We start from the raw sequence: 17,156 nt of genomic DNA on the forward strand, positions 1-17,156 counted from the left end.
ATCCTCTGTTATCCTCTCCCACCTTTACTCAACTTATCCAGTTGTATCTTATCCTCTATTATCTTGTCTCATCCCATCTTAACTTATCCTATTTTAATGCAGGTGACTTTTAACACCTCTGAAGTTGTGCAGGACGTTCAAGACTCTGTCGTTAACCTGAAGAAGCAGCACCACCTCTCAGATTGTTTTCCTGACGCGACTCTAAAACTCAGTCACTTTAAAACCAGCCTGAGCTGCGACGGCGTAGCTTCGGCTTCATCTCCGGAGCAACAGAGGTTTCAGGTTTCACAGCAAGACAGTCGTTGGGATATTTCGGTCTGAGCCGGAGTCGCCGGAGCTGGCGGTGGTGTCGCATTAAGCCCTGCACCTGGCCGGAGCCAGGGAGCGGCGGGTGGTAACAGCAAACGCAATTACAAACCAGTGACCTGACATGGAAACCGCAGAGCGCCGCTGGTTTCCACACACCTCGTACATTTGCCTTTTGTCCCACTGGGCACAAGAACAGGCAGAAGGACAGTCTGAGGAAACAACCGGTCGGCATGAATGCACAAAGAAATCAGCGTTTAACATTTAAGAATAATAGAAATTCTCAGAGACACTCACAAATTTCTGTACTTGACGTAGAACTCCTCCGTGTCCTCCGCTTGGTCCTCTGACGGTGAGGTCTACGGAGAACGAGGAGGGTTAAACACATGAGGAATAAACGTGTAAAGCTCTAATCTAGAAGACATATTTAGCGTTTTCACCTCTTTCTTCGCCGTCCTGACGGACAGAATCTTCTCGATGATGTTGGCCTCGTCCTCCGGCGGCTCCTGACACAGAAGCAGAGAGTTTGTGTTCAGACGGCAGCAGTTGAAAAGAAAAGATTAAAACGACATAAAGGCTCGTCAGTAATTACACCGAGAAGAAGAGGTCTGTCCAGCTCGTTGACTGATTTTTTTGGGCGACATCACTGTATAATTTTATTTATCGTGCATTCAAAACCAAGATAATGAAGAAAAGTCTAAATAATGAGCCTGAAAAAGGAGCAAACCAACAGTAAAGCACGCCCTTACCTCGGCCTGCCACGCCAGAGCGGTGGCGTTCAGCGCCGAGATGCGACCGGCTCCGAGCACCGCGATGGTCTCCCCGTCGTCGTCCACCACCTTGAAGTCCAGATCCTCGTTGTACTTCCTCCTCTTGACCTGTCGTCCCGAACGCCGCTTCTGAAGGACGAGATGAAGAGCGAAGGGACGGGAGGAGAGTTTAAAAGATCCGAAAGCACAGGGAAAAAAAAGGAAATAATGACACGGTGAGATGTCGGGGTGAAGTGTGAGACGACGAGAGGAGATAGCGAGGTAGACGAGCAGGAAGTTAAGAGTAGAGGATGAATGAAGGCAGGAGGAAGGAAAAGAAGATGGATGGAAGTAATAAGAAGTCAGGTTTAACTATTTAGTTGTTGGCTAGAGGTCTAAGGAAATGGAATATACTTTAAAAAAAACATAAGTCTGAGGCTGTTAAAGGTTCAAAAACACGACGTCCAACATTGTTTATCCCAACAAATGTGATGTTAAACTATAATCGTGTCAACCTGCATCAATGCAAACCTGTTTCAGTGCAGCTCAGAATATCAAACACATTAACTGTCAAGTCTTTCTGACACTAACAACTTGTTGCGTCTATTTTGTGGATGGAAAAACGTCCAATTTAAAAGACAACGATCTCCCTCAGCGTTCTGCCACAGACACTGAACAGATCTTTTATCTATTTTTTAATCCTCTCATCTGTTTTTTATTATTTAACCCTTAGAACTCAGTTAAAAGGATGTCGTCTTTGAAAAATAAAAATCCAAGCAACATTACTGCAACAGCTGCTTGTCAAAATTAATATTTTTAAAACATGTTAATATTTCTCAAGGACAGATTTTTTTGTTGATATCTGCACTGAAGCTGAGCGATCAGGGAGTTCATAACCGACAGAAACAACATGAGAAGTTTTTCTTTAACCCTCTGAACCCCAAAATCTGCAAGAAGGTTTTAAAGCATGTTATCTTTTAATAAAAATTTTTTAAAAACTACACATTTTACAGGGAAATTCAGCACATTTCACAAAAATTTAACCAAACCTAAACTTAAAATCTTAATATTTCATCACAATCAGTGTCGTTGAAGGATGTTTTAAAAAAATAAACCATTATCAGTAACCAGATTTTCAAAAAAGCAAAATATTTAATATGTTTTTTAACTTTCTGGTTGGTCAGAGCGACGTGCCGTTCCATCAGGATACATAATTTAATCTAAACTTAAAAGTGTGATACTCAATTTATTCTGCAGGTCTTAAATACAAAAATACGCAGAAAACAGACAGTTGGCAGTCGCCTGATTCTGTCAAAAACATAAAATTCTGCGCTCCTCGTTGCTACCGTGAAGCCGTTAGCGTTTCGGCTGCGACCAACAGTCACATGACAGAAATACAGGAACTTCTCGGATGAACTGCAGGCTGTGTTCACGCAGAACAGAGAGAAACTAGTTAAAGATGTCAGTAATACAAAATGTTTAGTATGTGCATCGTGTATAGTATGTTTTCCACTGTTGGTAACACCTGTGGACACCTAGAACAACGCTACAGGTGTTGATTGTGTTGTTTTCAATTTTTGTTTAAAAAAAAAAAAAAAAAAAAGAAATTGAAATTTTCGGTGTTTTTATGATTTGTGATATTTTTTAACTGTCACACTGCACTAAAGGCATTTCAAAGTTCTTTTCAAACTTCTCTCTAAATTACACCATTTATCCCTTTTTTTACCAGGAACTATAAAATCAGACCCGTCAGGTTTCCAACAGTCCTACTCTGTTTAGTTCAGTCGAGAACCAAATTTGAGCTAAAAAAATTGTGACGTTTAACCAAAATCACTGTAATCCAAAAGTCTCATTTGAAGATTTATCTGAAATAAACTGTAATTTGTAAAAATCTAAAAAAATTCTGCACTCATCAGTGAAACCAAGAAGCCGCTAACGAGTCAGCTGTGACAGACAGTCGCTTGACTAAAATTCAGAGACTTTTTGTCTGAACTGGACTGAACTGCAGGCTGTACTCAACACAGAACAGACAAGAGGAAAGTACGTAAACGAAGTAAAGAAAACTAATTACTAAAACATCTACAGTGTTTTTTCCAGCGCTGTTACACCTGTGAACACGTTTTATTTTTTTCCCCCATTTTTGTGAAATAAATGCTTCTTTTTTTAAAGATTTATGGCGTTATAAATGTCATTTATTATATTTATTTATCATATTTTTTGAGATATTTCATACTCTCCTGCTTCTCTTAAGACTTTTGAATGGGAGCACCTGTAACAGAAATCAATTTCCCCGCTCTGGGATCAATAAAGTACTTCTGATTCTGATGATTCTGATTCTGTCAAACTGCAAAGGAAGGAAAAATAAAGACACTTGAGTTCTCTCTACTTATAGCCATGACTGTTGCTGTTTCCATAAAGGTGCAGGACTTTATATCGCACAGACAAATGCGACACCCACGAGCTGCCTGGAGTTCAGAGGGTTAGCGTGTCTTTGTAAATGACTTTCTAGAGTGAACATCTGCACACATGCATCCTGTTTATCTAAATGCACTCACGGCGTTGTCCAGCGGGTCCTGGCTGTCCTCTCCCATGTTGAGGGCTGACATTGAGGTAGTGTCGTCACTCTCCGCCCCCTCCTGGACAGCCGGCTCCTGGTTTCTCCTCTTCCCCTTCTTCTTCTTCTCCACCGGCGCCGCGCCAGGATCTCTGCGAGGAGAGGGGAGGAAATTCTGATGAGCGATCGGCAGCGCCGTTAGCCTGCAGCTGCGCTTTTTTTCCTTCTTTCCTTTTTCTCAGAAGCTCTGCAGAAGATCTGACGGAGCAAGTTCTATCACGTACAGGTATGTTGCTGCGATGCGCTGAACTACAGGAGGACCGCTGCTGCAGCTACACATGAATGAATGAATGAATGAATGAAGAAGCAGGGTGTTTCCTGAGCGGGGACTGAATCAGCACATCTGCAGCACAATCAGGAAAACCTCAGATTATTTCCTCGCAGTTAGTCATCGACGGCTTTGTCGGTGGACTGGATCCGATCTCTGGAGGACGACAGCTCGCCTCGGATCAGCAGGAAGAAGTAAATCCGGACGCTGTGATGGCAAACGTGCACTTTTGGGAATGCAAGACTAGTTTTTAGCCCAGTTGTGACCAAACGCACACACAGAAGTTAGCAGGTAAACTCTACGATGGGAGCATCAACTGTGGGTGATTCCATCTTCAATCATCGGCAAACTTCTGCTTTTTTTGTCATAATATATCAATATCACTCAACAGTACAAGACCTTGTGCTTGCTTCTCATCTCTAATGTGCCACCGTTTATAAATGTATTATCTGTTTCTATGATTCGGTGTCCACCGTTCATGCTTGTCGTCACTGTCAATGAGAAGTGGTTCTCCATCGACCTACCTGCTTAAATAAATACATATAATCGTATCTGTGCAACTCTAGGCAGATTCTTCAAATACTTTTTGAAGAGTTCATTTGCAAAAACAGAAAACTCCATGCTTGTAGATTTTGCTACAGGCACAAATCACCTTCGTCTCTTCTCAGACAACTCACAAGAAAGCTCTTCTATCAAAGCAAGGAGTGGATCAGGAATCATGCATACAGCGGGATTGTATTTTTATTAAACTAGCTGATGGTGACGAATGCCTAAAGAGCCTATATTGTGCACATTAACAGGTCTATAGTTGGGGTTTTTTTAGGTTTACCAGAGTACGTCGTCATCCTTTAAGGCCCTTTTTGCTCAAGGAAAAGCAAAAGTAAACATTTTTATACCCTAACAGCTTTTATTTAGCACCTCATAGTTTAAAACAACCACAAAACTCAAGGAAAAAATTAAAAATTTTCACCACACGGGACATTTAATATTAAAAAAACTGCACTCGAAACGCTACTGATTCATCGATTAATTGCTGATGAGCGTGCTTCAGCTAAAACATTTCTAATCGGTTAAACTAGTCGATCAGCAATTAATCGTTCCCTGTAAGCAGCAGAAGAACCTCGGAGACCTTTTACATGCATGAAAAAAAAGCAATAAAACAGCTGCATGAAGCTGTAAAACCCACTGAAGTAAAGGAGGGAAAAGCATTTCATGGGCTCATTAATTAACCAAAATCATTATTTCACAGCTATTAGCAAAAAAATTGCATCTACGGCATCCTGCTCATGAGTTTAGGACAACTTTTGGTTGAATACAGTCAAATTATTTGTCAGAAACATCTTTAATGTCTCTAATTCTGCCTTGAAGTCGTTTATTTAACAAACACGAGCTGCATAATTACTGAGAAATCCTCCCGCAGATGTTTATTTGTCGTCAAATAACAACAAATACAAGGTTGTTAAGGTTTAGAATTTATATTTATCTTGTATTAAAACGCACTATAAAGTATTCCTAACGCTTAAATAAATGCGTGATTGCAGAATAATAATGATTTAGACGAACTATTTAGGATGCAAACATTATTTTTGTAGGTTGATGCGACTTAATAACGTCATTCAAACTCCAATTTCTTAATCCAAGTTGAGGAAACTTCACGAAATCTGCTCGATAACTTAATTTCGTGTCACATTTCCCAATGCAGAGGCTGGTAATTAAAGAATACCTGTGATTTTAGAGGAACAGTTCATCAGAGGTTGTTGGTTGAACATAATTAGACGACTGTTCTGTGGAGCCCAACGTTATTTTAAAGTGATTATTTTAGGCGGCTCCACCAGTGCAACCATCCCTCTTTCTTTGTTAAACCTGCAGCTGCCACGTGAAGCGCAGCCCGGTGATTTAGGACTGGGCTGGCAGCTGTGGTTGGAGAAGCGAACAGAGATTCCTCTCCTGTCCCACTTAATGGTATCCTCTCTCTCTCTCTGCTTCTCTATCTTTCTCCTGCACTAGAAATCTGGCAGAAAAGTGAGCGGCGAGCGAAGACAAAGCGGCAGATTAAGACGGAATTAAAACTGTGCCGCACGAGGGTTCTCTAATCTTCTTGTGACGATCGGAACAAAACACGACCCGACACCGGAGGGCAACCTGGAGATGACCCCGAGTCACTGGAGTTCAGCGGGACGCCTCCTCCTCCTCCTCCTCCTTCCCAGCATCTATCTCTTCATCACCTCCTTCTGTCTCATGTGAAGGCTCTTGTTTCATCACCTGTGCTGCTGCTGCTTTTCATCTCACTCTCGCATCTCTTTTCGTTGTCAAACTTTCCTCTCGGAGATGTTTAACTTCCTCCAGCATCCCTGATTATCGCATCGTAACCCTCTCGACAGAAAAAAACACTTCTGAGGTTGTTCCTACCATCTTTGCACAAATTCAGCTCAAAAACATGCAAATCCAGACCGACTGCACACATAAAAAACACACATTTGTAGTTTAGAGCAACGCAACAACACACAGAGGCTAATTTGTGCCACTTTATCCACGTATAAACACACAATTCATCGGCGAAAAACTGCGTTTAATGAGAGTTTCCAGCTTCTGAAGATGAACAACACCTGCTTTGTTAAAGGCAGAGAGGCAAGGGCGACATTTTTAACCGAAATAAAGGACGTGTCACCGTGCCCTCTGTCTTCGCTCCGATTTCTCAACCTTGTAAACGCCGCTCGGCTTTTTCTGGAGCTGCTTGTAAACCAGGAGTGGAAAAAAAAAAGATGAGGATGCTGACGGTAAAAAAAAGGGGAGAAAAGCGAACAATTTGGAGGAAAAGAAGGGAAAATAGGTGCAGAAAAGGGGACTATTTGTCGGGAAAGATCATAAAAAGATGCACGATTCTTGTCTTTTTCTTTTATTTGCATGCTAAAAAAACAACTTTTCTTTCAGCAGAATGTGATTTTATGGAAAACGTGGATCCCATGAGGGTTAGAAGTTCTCCTCAGACGACAAAAAGAGAAACTGAGCAGTGACATTTTTATTTCAGATTTTTACTGTGCAGCTGAAAATCATGTTTTAAGAGTTTGCGTGCACCCCAAGCAACAAAAAGTGTGTCAAAAAGGCACACAAACCTCTAACACACCAACTTGTCCGCCATGTGATTCAGGCGTTACGACGTACAGGACGCCTGTGAGGTGACTTAATAGATTTTTAACGGGGGCTTTTCATGCAAAATCTCAGATCCGACTTCAACTAAATTTGAAAAAAAGCCCGTTCGTATCCAAATCAAAGCCTCTTTCTGGCTCTTCTTTCTGCTCCGGTACAAACCCCGCCGTGCATTCATGTTGTCCGGGGACTGAATGAAAACTCTCCCGCCCGTCTTTTCCGCCTCCAAAATATAGCTTCAAAGTGAAATATTTGTAACCGAGGTGCCCGGAGAGGAAGTGCATAATTTGTTGGGGCTGACAGCTTTATAGCCGCCTTTCTCGCCGTTACTCCATCAGTGTCCACTTCCAGGGCTTTTCCTGCACGCCGACCCTTTCGCTTTCTGAAACTCCTCTCCCTTCCTGCAGCGTTATACATTTCTGTCGACGGCGGTCTTACCTGGGTTTGCGGCCCCTCTGTTTCGGCGCCGACGGGGCCGGCGCCTTGCTGTTCGCCGGGCCGTGGTTCTTGCCATGGCCGTGGCCGCCCTGGAGCTGGACCTTGCTGTGGTGTCCTTGGGTGGGAGGCGCTGCTGCGGGCGGAAAATATGAACAGGATTCGGGTGTTAGCCACTAAAAAGCAAGATCCTCAATGAGGCGCGGTGATGCCTCTCGTCGTAGCTCTTGAGCCGGAATTGATTTTTCACATCTTTCCATTACGTCGGCTGCTGCTGACCAAAAGCTTCCACCTCTCTGGGAAAAAAGAACCTTCCAGCAGAAGCTACCTCTGCCTCGCTCGTGCATTTTAATTAACACATTTCACAGGTGAGAAGCCAGAGAGGTGTCGCGGCTTTATCGATGCGTGTGCTCCAACTGGTTGGTCATCGAGGCGGCTGAACGGAGGAGGAGGACGCCTGAAATCCAGGAGGAACAGTTTAAACCCTCTTTAGTTTTATCTTTAAAATATATATACATCTATTGCTGAAATTAAACCATTTATCAGAACCAGGAACTGTAAAATGAGAATTGCTAGATTGCGAACTTTTCATTTGATTTGAAAAATGACCCAAATCTAAGCTTAAAATTGTGATATTCCTTTAGATTTACTTTACTATGAATGTCTCTTAAAAACAGGCAAAAATAAAATAATCAGATTCTGTAAAATAATTAAGATTCTGCACTTTTTAGCGCAACAAAGAAGTCGTGAGTGACTCAGCTGCAACCGACGATCTCGACTCTAAAATTCAGAGAGGCGAAGCACGTTAACAAATCAAATCTAAGCTCTGACTCGCTTTATTCGAAAAAATAAACGACTACCTCTCATTAGATTCTATGAAAAACAAAAAATTTTAGGCTCCTCAGTGCAACCAAAAAGCCACAAGTCACTCAGCTGCAACCGACCGTCTCAAGACTAAAATTCAGAGAGGCGAAGCAGGTTAGCTAATCAAATCTAAGCGCTGACTCGATTTATTCTACAAAAAAAAAATGATTAGCTCTCATTAGATTCTATAAAAAACAAAAAATTTTAGGCTCCTCGGTGCAAACAAAAAGCCACAAGTGACTCAGCTGCAACCGACTGTCTCAAGACTAAAATTCAGAGTGCCGAAACATTATCTTGCTTTGACAAATAAGTTTTTTCTTTAACCCTCAGGAAAAAAAAGGTAAGAAAAATAAAACAAAATCAAACAATTTGTCAAAGCCAGAAACTGCAACAACATGAAGTATTGTCAGATTTGTAACCTTCCAACTTTTCTTGAATCACGCGTCGGGTTAACTGATCAAATCTAAGCTCTTAATGATTTATTCTACACATGTCATTTAAAAAAAAAAGCAAATGGTGACAAAGACTCAGTAAGAGCTTCTAGCTGCTGCATTAAACGCGTACAGATCCCATTATCCTGCAGCCGGCGTCACCTCGGTTCACGTTAAGGAGTCGCGTCTTCGAAACGCTCGCTGATACAATTCTCGATTCTCGCCGGCAAATCTGTTTTTTCCAGCTGGGACAGAATGCTAATGCGCCCACCCACACACGTGCAAACACACACTTAGTCACTCGGTCCTAATTAAATCCAACAATCGCATCATAATAAGACTCATTTATCCTGACATGTCTGATCATGATTTAAGGACATTTAAGAATAGAACAGTCGTCGCCTGCGCCGTCCAATTAGCGACAAAACGTTCCAGCTCGCTTGCTCGCCGTTTTTGATTTTTGTTGTTGTTTACTGGTTGTTGATTAAAACACTGGAGGATGCTCGGTCACGTCTGATGTTGCTGCTGAAACTGAATCGGATGTGTCGGGAGATTGGGAAAGGAGCAAAAGGATCAAAGCCGGTAATCGACGGGGTTGGAGACAAACACAGTCAACGTCACATGAAGGCTGTTTTTATTAAAGCAACTTCTCAAGACTGCATTGAGATTTGGCTTTTTTTTCTCAAAATAATATAATATAAAAGATAAATAAGGCTTGTTGACATCCCTTTAAGAAATTGTATGTTTATACGGATATCAAACATTAAGATTTTGACTTTTTTTAATCAAAATTCTGAGAAACATAAGATGGAAAAGTCTATCAAAATCTCCTTCACAACTCGCAAGTTCATACTGATGTTGGACGTGGAGATTTGGCTTTTTTTCCCCTTCAGAATTAATATAAACATATAAGATGGTGAAGTTGTGTTGAAATACCTTAAAGAACTTGATACTGATATCAAACCTCAAGATTGAGGCAGTGTTGCTCAAATTTTATATAAATATGAGCCGGACCAGTTGGGTCAAAATCCCTTTAACAACTTGCAAGTTCATACTAAAATCAGAAGACTAACATCCATCCATCCATCATCTATACACCGCTTAATCCTCACTAGGGTTGTGGGGGGCTGGAGTCTATCCCAGCTGACTCAGGGTGAAGGCAGGTTCACCTGGACAGGTAACCAGTCTATCACAGGGCTACACTTAGAGACAGACAACCAAGCACACTCACATTCACACCTACGGACAATTTAGAATCACCAATTAGCCTCAACATGTTTTTGTGGGAGGAAGCCGGAGAATCCGGAGAGAACCCACGCTGCACGGGGAGAACATGGAGACTCCATGCAGAAGGATTCCGGTGCCCCCACCGGGACGCAAACCGGCGACCTTCTTGCTGCGAGGCGACGGTGCTAACCACTGAGCCACCTTGCAGCCCTCAGACTGACATATTTTCTAAAAATTATTAGACACACAAGATGGATAAGTCGTGTGAAAATCCCCGTCGCAATTTGCAAGTTCAATCTGATATTAGACGTCGAGATTTGACCTTTTTTTCCTCTGAATTAATATAAATATGAGACGGACCAAGTTCATACTGAAATCAGATATAAAGATTTGGCATTTTTCTTTCTCTAAACTAATGTATAAGTCTGACATAGTAAGTTGTGTCAAAATCCCTTCAACGACTTGGATACGTCAGATCTAAAATGATAAATAGTGAATCAATCTGTTATTAAGAAATGACATTATAAAGCAGAGAAAAGGATGCTCACGTTTGGGAACATCGAACCAATGAAAACTTTTGTTTCAAAATCCGCTCTGTTGTCGGGTTTTCTGTCGGCCGGCAAAAATCGACTGAAAGTGTTAAAATAAAACGTCTGTGTTCAAATGAACTCCTGCACAGAACCGCTCGACAACTCGCCGCAACCACAGAAAACAAAACACACTTCAGGAAGACGAGCGCCAACCTTGATTCGGGGGCACAGGAGGTAGGACTTTGACCTTCGGTTTCCTCCCTCGTTTGCCGGGAACCTTCACGGGCACCTGAGCTGCTCCGGAGGCGGCGCCCGTCGTCTTCCTGGCGTTCTTCAGCTCCGCCCCGCCGTCCTTCCTGCTCTCCTTGCCCTTGGCCCGCCGCTCCTTCCTCTCCTTCCCCTCCTTGGGCTCCTTGCTCTTCCTCAGCGAGACCGTCGTCGTCGCCGCCTCCTTCTCCTCCCTACGTTTCTTTGGTTTGCTGCTCTCCTTCTCCTCCGCCTCCGCCAGTGCCGCCTTCTCCCATTCCTTCTTGTCCTTTTTCTTCCGTTTCTTCTTCACCCGGCCGCCGCCTCCCCCGTCGTCCTCCTCGCTCAGGGAGGACGGCGGTCTCGTGGCGCCGCCGCCGGAGTGCTTGGCGGCGTGGACCCCGGCCACCGCGCAGTGATTGGACGACGCCGTGCTGCCCACCGGGGTGAGGAGGCGCAGCTGGTCCTTGGGGCCCACGACCAGGTGACCCCGCGGGATTGTGGGAACTGTGGTTTGTGCGTTGCTGTTTTGGTCCGAGGCTGAGGAGGAGGCTGCTGCAGCGGAGGCCGGAGGTGCCGTGTGCTTCAGGAGGCCAGTGAACATCTGGAAGAGAAAAGACAAGGAAGTTCATGGTCAGTTTTACCAGAGACAGACGGATTATTGTGGATATATTTTACATTTTTCCAATTATCGGTATTGTTATTGATGATTATTGACAAATTAAATGTGCCTCCTCTCTCTGTGGTCTCAGAAATGTCTCTGAACAAGAAACACAAGTCGTCGCCACACACCAGGAAATTAGCTCCTCTCGACGTGGCTAATGCTACGCTAACGGCTAAGTTAGCAGGCAGCCCTGAAACAAGTCTGGGAAACAGTATTTAATCATTTTTGTAAGATCTGGAGCTCAATGTGCAATAAAAGTGGTAGAACAGTGAAAGACTAAGAAAACAGAACTGTAGGAGACAAACTGATCAATCTCAGTTTATGTCACATATACGAGTATTTTACATATTCAGTTAAAGTCATCCTTATAAACAAAGAAAACCAGTCTTGAACATATCGGTCAACCCCCAAGTTTTATAGCCTGTCACTGATTGACTGCAGCCTCACTGTTGTTGATTAACACTTGGGCAGATTTTTCACATTAAAAACCTGGAAATGAGCATCGACAAGCCACAACATTAAAACCGCATCATCTCATTAGAGCGCAACGTTCTGCCGAGAAAACCTGGGTTCTGCATTCATGCAGATGTTATTTTGACATGTACCACCCTTATAGACTTTGTTCAAACCATCCACACCCTGCACGACAACAGCACAGAAGAACAATCTAAGCCAACAAACTGCTAAATCTGCTCAGGAACCGCTCGAGGAACATGACAAAGAGCTCAACTTGTTGACCCGGCCTCCAGTCACAACATTAAAACCAAATCATCTCATTAGAACACAACATTCTGCCAAGAAAACGTGGGTTCTACATTCATGTAGATGTGTCTGAAGATTCTCAGTCATCCAGCTCATGGTTATTCTCGTGGATTAATTGTAGCAACTGGACTTGCTTGAGTTCCTTGACCGAGTTTCGGTTTCATTTGGGGGTTTGTTGTTGTTTGTTGTTACAATTCAGTCCAAAGATCTCGCCCCAGGAAGATGAAACCACATTCACACCGAGCCACAGAAGACCTTAACGAACCCCATTGTAGCAGGGGGAGCACTAACGACTCACATAACGAGAGGGAGGAGCAACAAACCTTCAACTGAAACCGAAACTCAGGTGTTAATGGCTCCTTAAGGGTATAAGTATCTGGAACTCCCAACTAGTCAGTCAGAACCAATGAAGCCTCTTGGATGAGAGGTGGAACATCTTCAAGGAACTCAAGCAAGTCCAGTTGCTACGATTAATGCACGAGAATTCATGTAGATGGTTTTTTGACATGTACAGTCCTTCTAGACTTTGTTCAAACCAACCAAACCATGCATGGCATCAGCAATAAAGAACAATCTACCCCAAGAAACTGCTAAATCTGCTCAGGAACCAATCAACAACCAATGGCATGCCACTAAACAAGTCCACTTAAGTCCCATTCCACAAAACCACGGATCTAGAGGACGCAATAAGTTGACATAATAAACAACATCAGTGCTGAAATTTTGCCAACATTTTGAGTTGTCCTTACATTTTTTTAATCTTTTTCTGAAATGCCTCAAATGTTTTTCTTCCTCATCGCGATGCAATTGTTGCGTAAAGACGTTGGTTGAGTCCGACTCGGAATCAGGATAAAAGTTTCCAAAGACTCAAAATTTTGAGATTGTGGGAGTACTTTTTTCAGACTTTTAACAGAACAAAAAGGTGGCGTGTAAACGGTGTAGAGGTTCGGATCACATTATGCAGCGCAAAAAACGAGGACTTTACATTAGTTTTCTTTGCTCCTGCTCTCTGTGCTCACTAATACTGCATTTAATTAATTTATTGAATTTCCCTTCTGGGATAAATAAAGTATTTTTCATTCATTTCATTTCATTTCATTTAATACAGCAGAATTCACAATGAAGCTGTTCTTGTTTACATATTGCTCTGTTTTTGTTGTCAGACAGCAGAATAAGTGTGTCAACAGGGACTGAAACACGCCTCATTAAAGCTACACGTTAACCAAACCAATGCTAGAATCTTGATTTCACAATTTTTTCAGACAAACTCACCACAAAGAGGAGGTTAAAAACAGCAGCTGTGTGGTTCAAAGCTACAACCAAAGTCAGACAGCAAGCAAACACGGAGAAAACGCGTTGCTTTGGCTGCTCTGAAATGTCCTTTTGCTGTATTTGGAGGACAATTAGTCAATACGTTGGTCAAATAATCAATAAATCAATCAGCCCTACACAAGACTTAAGTAATGCACTTCCAAAGTCCTGCTGCCAGACACCACAGGACGCCTCCAGAGGTCTGACGTTCACACCGGGATGGATCGGAGCTGCTCTTTTCCAGCAAGAGGACGATCTATAAAATATGATGCAGGTGGTTTTAATATTGTGGCTGACGGGTGGATATTCTGCTGAATCCACTGTGTGAGTCATTACACTGGTAATTTCGTGCCTATTCATTGTTTTTAAACCAGACCCAGCGTTTATTTTTGCTGTATTGTCCTTCACTTGAATACCGGCTTTCATTCAAGGATTCATGGAACGATTACTATAATTATTAGAATTCCTATTCATGTTTTCTAATATGTTAAAAATGGACCAAATGGAGTCGCATTAGAAGAAGAGCCATGAAAAGCTTCTTTTTTTAAATCCAGTGTTTGGGTGTTTACAGCCCATAGCTCAACTGGTTTGGTTCGCCCTCATCAACCTGGTTTTCAGCAGCAGCAGCAGTGGGCAGAAATCTTTTTCTCAGAAGTTGGCAAAAACCACAACAGAGATACAACTAGTGCGATACTCAGGGCGAATGGACGTTTGTGAGGTGAGTCGGAAACACAACGGCAGCTAAAGGCTAATGTTGCTGGATAGGTTGTTGGATGTTTACAGTAAATTCAAATAAAATAGAAATACGTTATTAATCCCGAGGGGTTACAGCATAGAGAGTAAAGTTACTGCCACCATAAATCCAAATAAATAAATAAATAAAGAGCAAACAAGATAAATAATAAGAATGTACAGATGTTGAAGTGTCATAATGCATCCAAGTTGTATTTACAGGGTGTACCAAAATTGACATAAATTAATCACTTATTGCAGGTTTAAACTTTCAAAGTGTTAACCGGTATATTCTAGGGCACATCTGGCATGCCACACAACCACACCTTTACTACAGTGCTAATGCTATTCATTGAACTCTCTGAACCAGAATCAGTTTCTGGGCGTTTTAACTCACTGTGGGCTCGTTTTTCACAGTAATATGAAGTCCAGCGCCTCGATGGAAACAGAACAACCATGACTAGAAGGAGAGAGAACTCAAATATGTCTTCTGGCACAGTTAGAAAGCCATAAATCGCAATAAAGGGGGGGGGGAAAGGGAAATCTAAATGGACAAAAAATGGAAGATGGCGCGACATGCTACAGATATTTTACCACTTTGATTATAAATATGTTTCCACACTTGTCTTCTATCTGTTCAGTGGAAACAAAGCCTGCAGTTCATCCCAATGCAGCTGAAAAAAAAAAAAAACGTGGCTGTTGGTTGCAAATGAGTCCATAATGGCTTCGTGGGTGCGATGAGAAAAGCAGAATTTTTAGCTTTTTGCAGACAGTTGCTGCTGTAAACAGTTCACGTTTGGCACATTTTTAAATGCAACAAAACACGCCGGTTATAGGCTCAGATTTGGTCGTCTTTCCTGAAGAAAGCAGTTTTGCTTTTTAATCATAAACAACTTGCTTTTTAAAGCCGCCGGAGTGTTTGAGGGTTCACAGGGTTAAATTCGTGGCATTATCAGAATATTCTCAGAGGGCAAGCGAGAGGCAAAAAAAAAAAAACAACAATAACAAAGGAGAAAGGAAAAAAACAAAAACAAAAACAAAACAAAGATAAAGAAAGAAGGGAATTAGACAGGGAATAAGAAAGAGAGAGAAAGACCGGCAAGAAAAGGAAACAAGACGAGCGAGAAAGACGGTGTTTTTAAAGTCAGACGGTGAAAAATGGTGAAGAAAGAAGAATCCCATTCTGGGCACGTGCTGTTTGATGTGTGAATCACACTGTGACTAAAAACTTAATATGCAGAATATTCCTCCTTCAGCCCCCCGGGACGTGACAGCCTTTTGATACACACCCCAAACAGCCCAACCACCGGGACACCCTCGCGATTAATACCATTAAATTACCTGCCATAAGCCACCAAACAAAGGCTCACCGAGGGCAGCCGCAACGAGCCTCGCGCCGCCGTTTGAGTTTTGACGTCTCGTCCATTCACAGCGCAGAGGAAGCGGTGTTCTGCATCGCTGCTGCTGCCATGTGACCGAGCTGAGACGGTTTTACATGAAGCCAGTAAAGGAGGGAGGCGAAGCAGACGTAGAGTCCTCGGGGGAGCTGAGAAGAGATCTCAGTGCGCCTGCTCAGCATGCTGCTGAGTTCTAGACATTACTTCATAAAAAAAGACCAAAAAAGAACCTGAAACTCTTCTTGTATAGAAACGTTTCCTGAAAAAGCCCCGAATGTAAGTGAGAACCGAGACTGTTTTAGCTTTAGAACAGTTTTAAGTCACCAACAGATAACACAACAGACAGACGACGTAAAGCTGTGAACTGGGGATGGAAATAATGAAGTGTGGATTGATTCAGAGAAAACTATATCAACTGAAGACGAGGAACATGGCATGTCTGGTTTGGCTAGCTAGAGATTTGAGTCGTTTTGGACAACTTCAGCTCATTTGGAACACATTTAAACAATTTTTTAATAGCATCAGATAGGTTTTACGTCAATTTTGACAATTTCTGAGTACTTTTGGGAAAGTTTTGAGCCATTTCTGACAAGCATTTGTCATTTTGGACAGTTTTTAAACCATTCTGGACAATTTTAGTTTATTTTACGCACATTTTGACAATTTTCTGAAAACCTTCGGATAGGTTTTGGGTCAATTTTGACAATTTCTGAGTAATTTCGGCAAAGTTTTTCACAAGCATTTGTCAATTTAGACACGTTCTGAGTCACTAAACAATTTTAACTCATTTGGAACAAGTTTTTCTTATTTTTTTAAACAGTTTTTGAGTCATTTTAGATTAATTTCAAGTCACGCTGCAGCATTGGGTTGCAAAAAGACGTCTGACAGCTGTCCAATTCAGCTAGCTAGCTTTTTCCGTCATGTTTGTGTCATTTTGAACCATTTCTCTTAATTTTTCAGCAGTTTGGGAGGGGTTTTTGGACACATTTCAAGCAATATAAACAAATTTCAAGTCATTTGGACTCATTTCCGGTCACGGCAGCCTCACGCTGTAACTCTGAGATGCTGAGAAGTCAAACCATGTTGGGAGGATTCTCTAACAACATCCTCGCTCTGAAACAGCCTCCACTTTCCTGAGCTTTTCCTTTCTGCTTCAGCAGCACAGCGTCCTTCATTTCCGGGTCAGATGTTCTGCACTATTCCAATTACTGGTGTCATTATTGTCCTTTGACGGATTCCCATATGGAGAACAGACACAGACACGAGCTTTTCAACAAAGTTTTGCATTGGAGTGAACGTTGTTCTAGTTTTTGACGCCAAGGTTTTAATTATGACTGCAAACGTAGTCTCAGTCCTGAAAACATCTGTCCAGCCGTGGTACCGATGCAGAAGTGGTTTCCAGAGGAGCGTCGTCCTGCAGCAGCACTGCAGAGGTCGGGGAGGTGATTTCCCACGGCGGCTACATCTGGAACA

General features: G+C 42.4%; 1 protein-coding gene across 1 annotated transcript in view; it reads right to left on the reverse strand.

The window, feature by feature from the left end:
- chd6 (chromodomain helicase DNA binding protein 6) overlaps positions 1-17,156 on the reverse strand; it is a 134,174-nt gene that overhangs the window by 67,150 nt on the left and 49,868 nt on the right. Inside the window, exons 3-8 of the mRNA XM_008296166.1 lie at positions 10,785-11,421; positions 7,523-7,655; positions 3,611-3,761; positions 1,056-1,205; positions 747-812; positions 604-665 (exon numbers count right to left, since the gene is read on the reverse strand). Coding sequence (XP_008294388.1) covers positions 604-665; positions 747-812; positions 1,056-1,205; positions 3,611-3,761; positions 7,523-7,655; positions 10,785-11,421 — 1,199 coding nt within the window. The remainder of the gene's footprint in view (positions 1-603; positions 666-746; positions 813-1,055; positions 1,206-3,610; positions 3,762-7,522; positions 7,656-10,784; positions 11,422-17,156) is intronic.

This window comes from Stegastes partitus, unplaced genomic scaffold (assembly GCF_000690725.1).
Source record: "Stegastes partitus isolate 25-593 unplaced genomic scaffold, Stegastes_partitus-1.0.2 Scaffold1107, whole genome shotgun sequence".
Taxonomy (NCBI): domain Eukaryota; kingdom Metazoa; phylum Chordata; class Actinopteri; family Pomacentridae; genus Stegastes; species Stegastes partitus.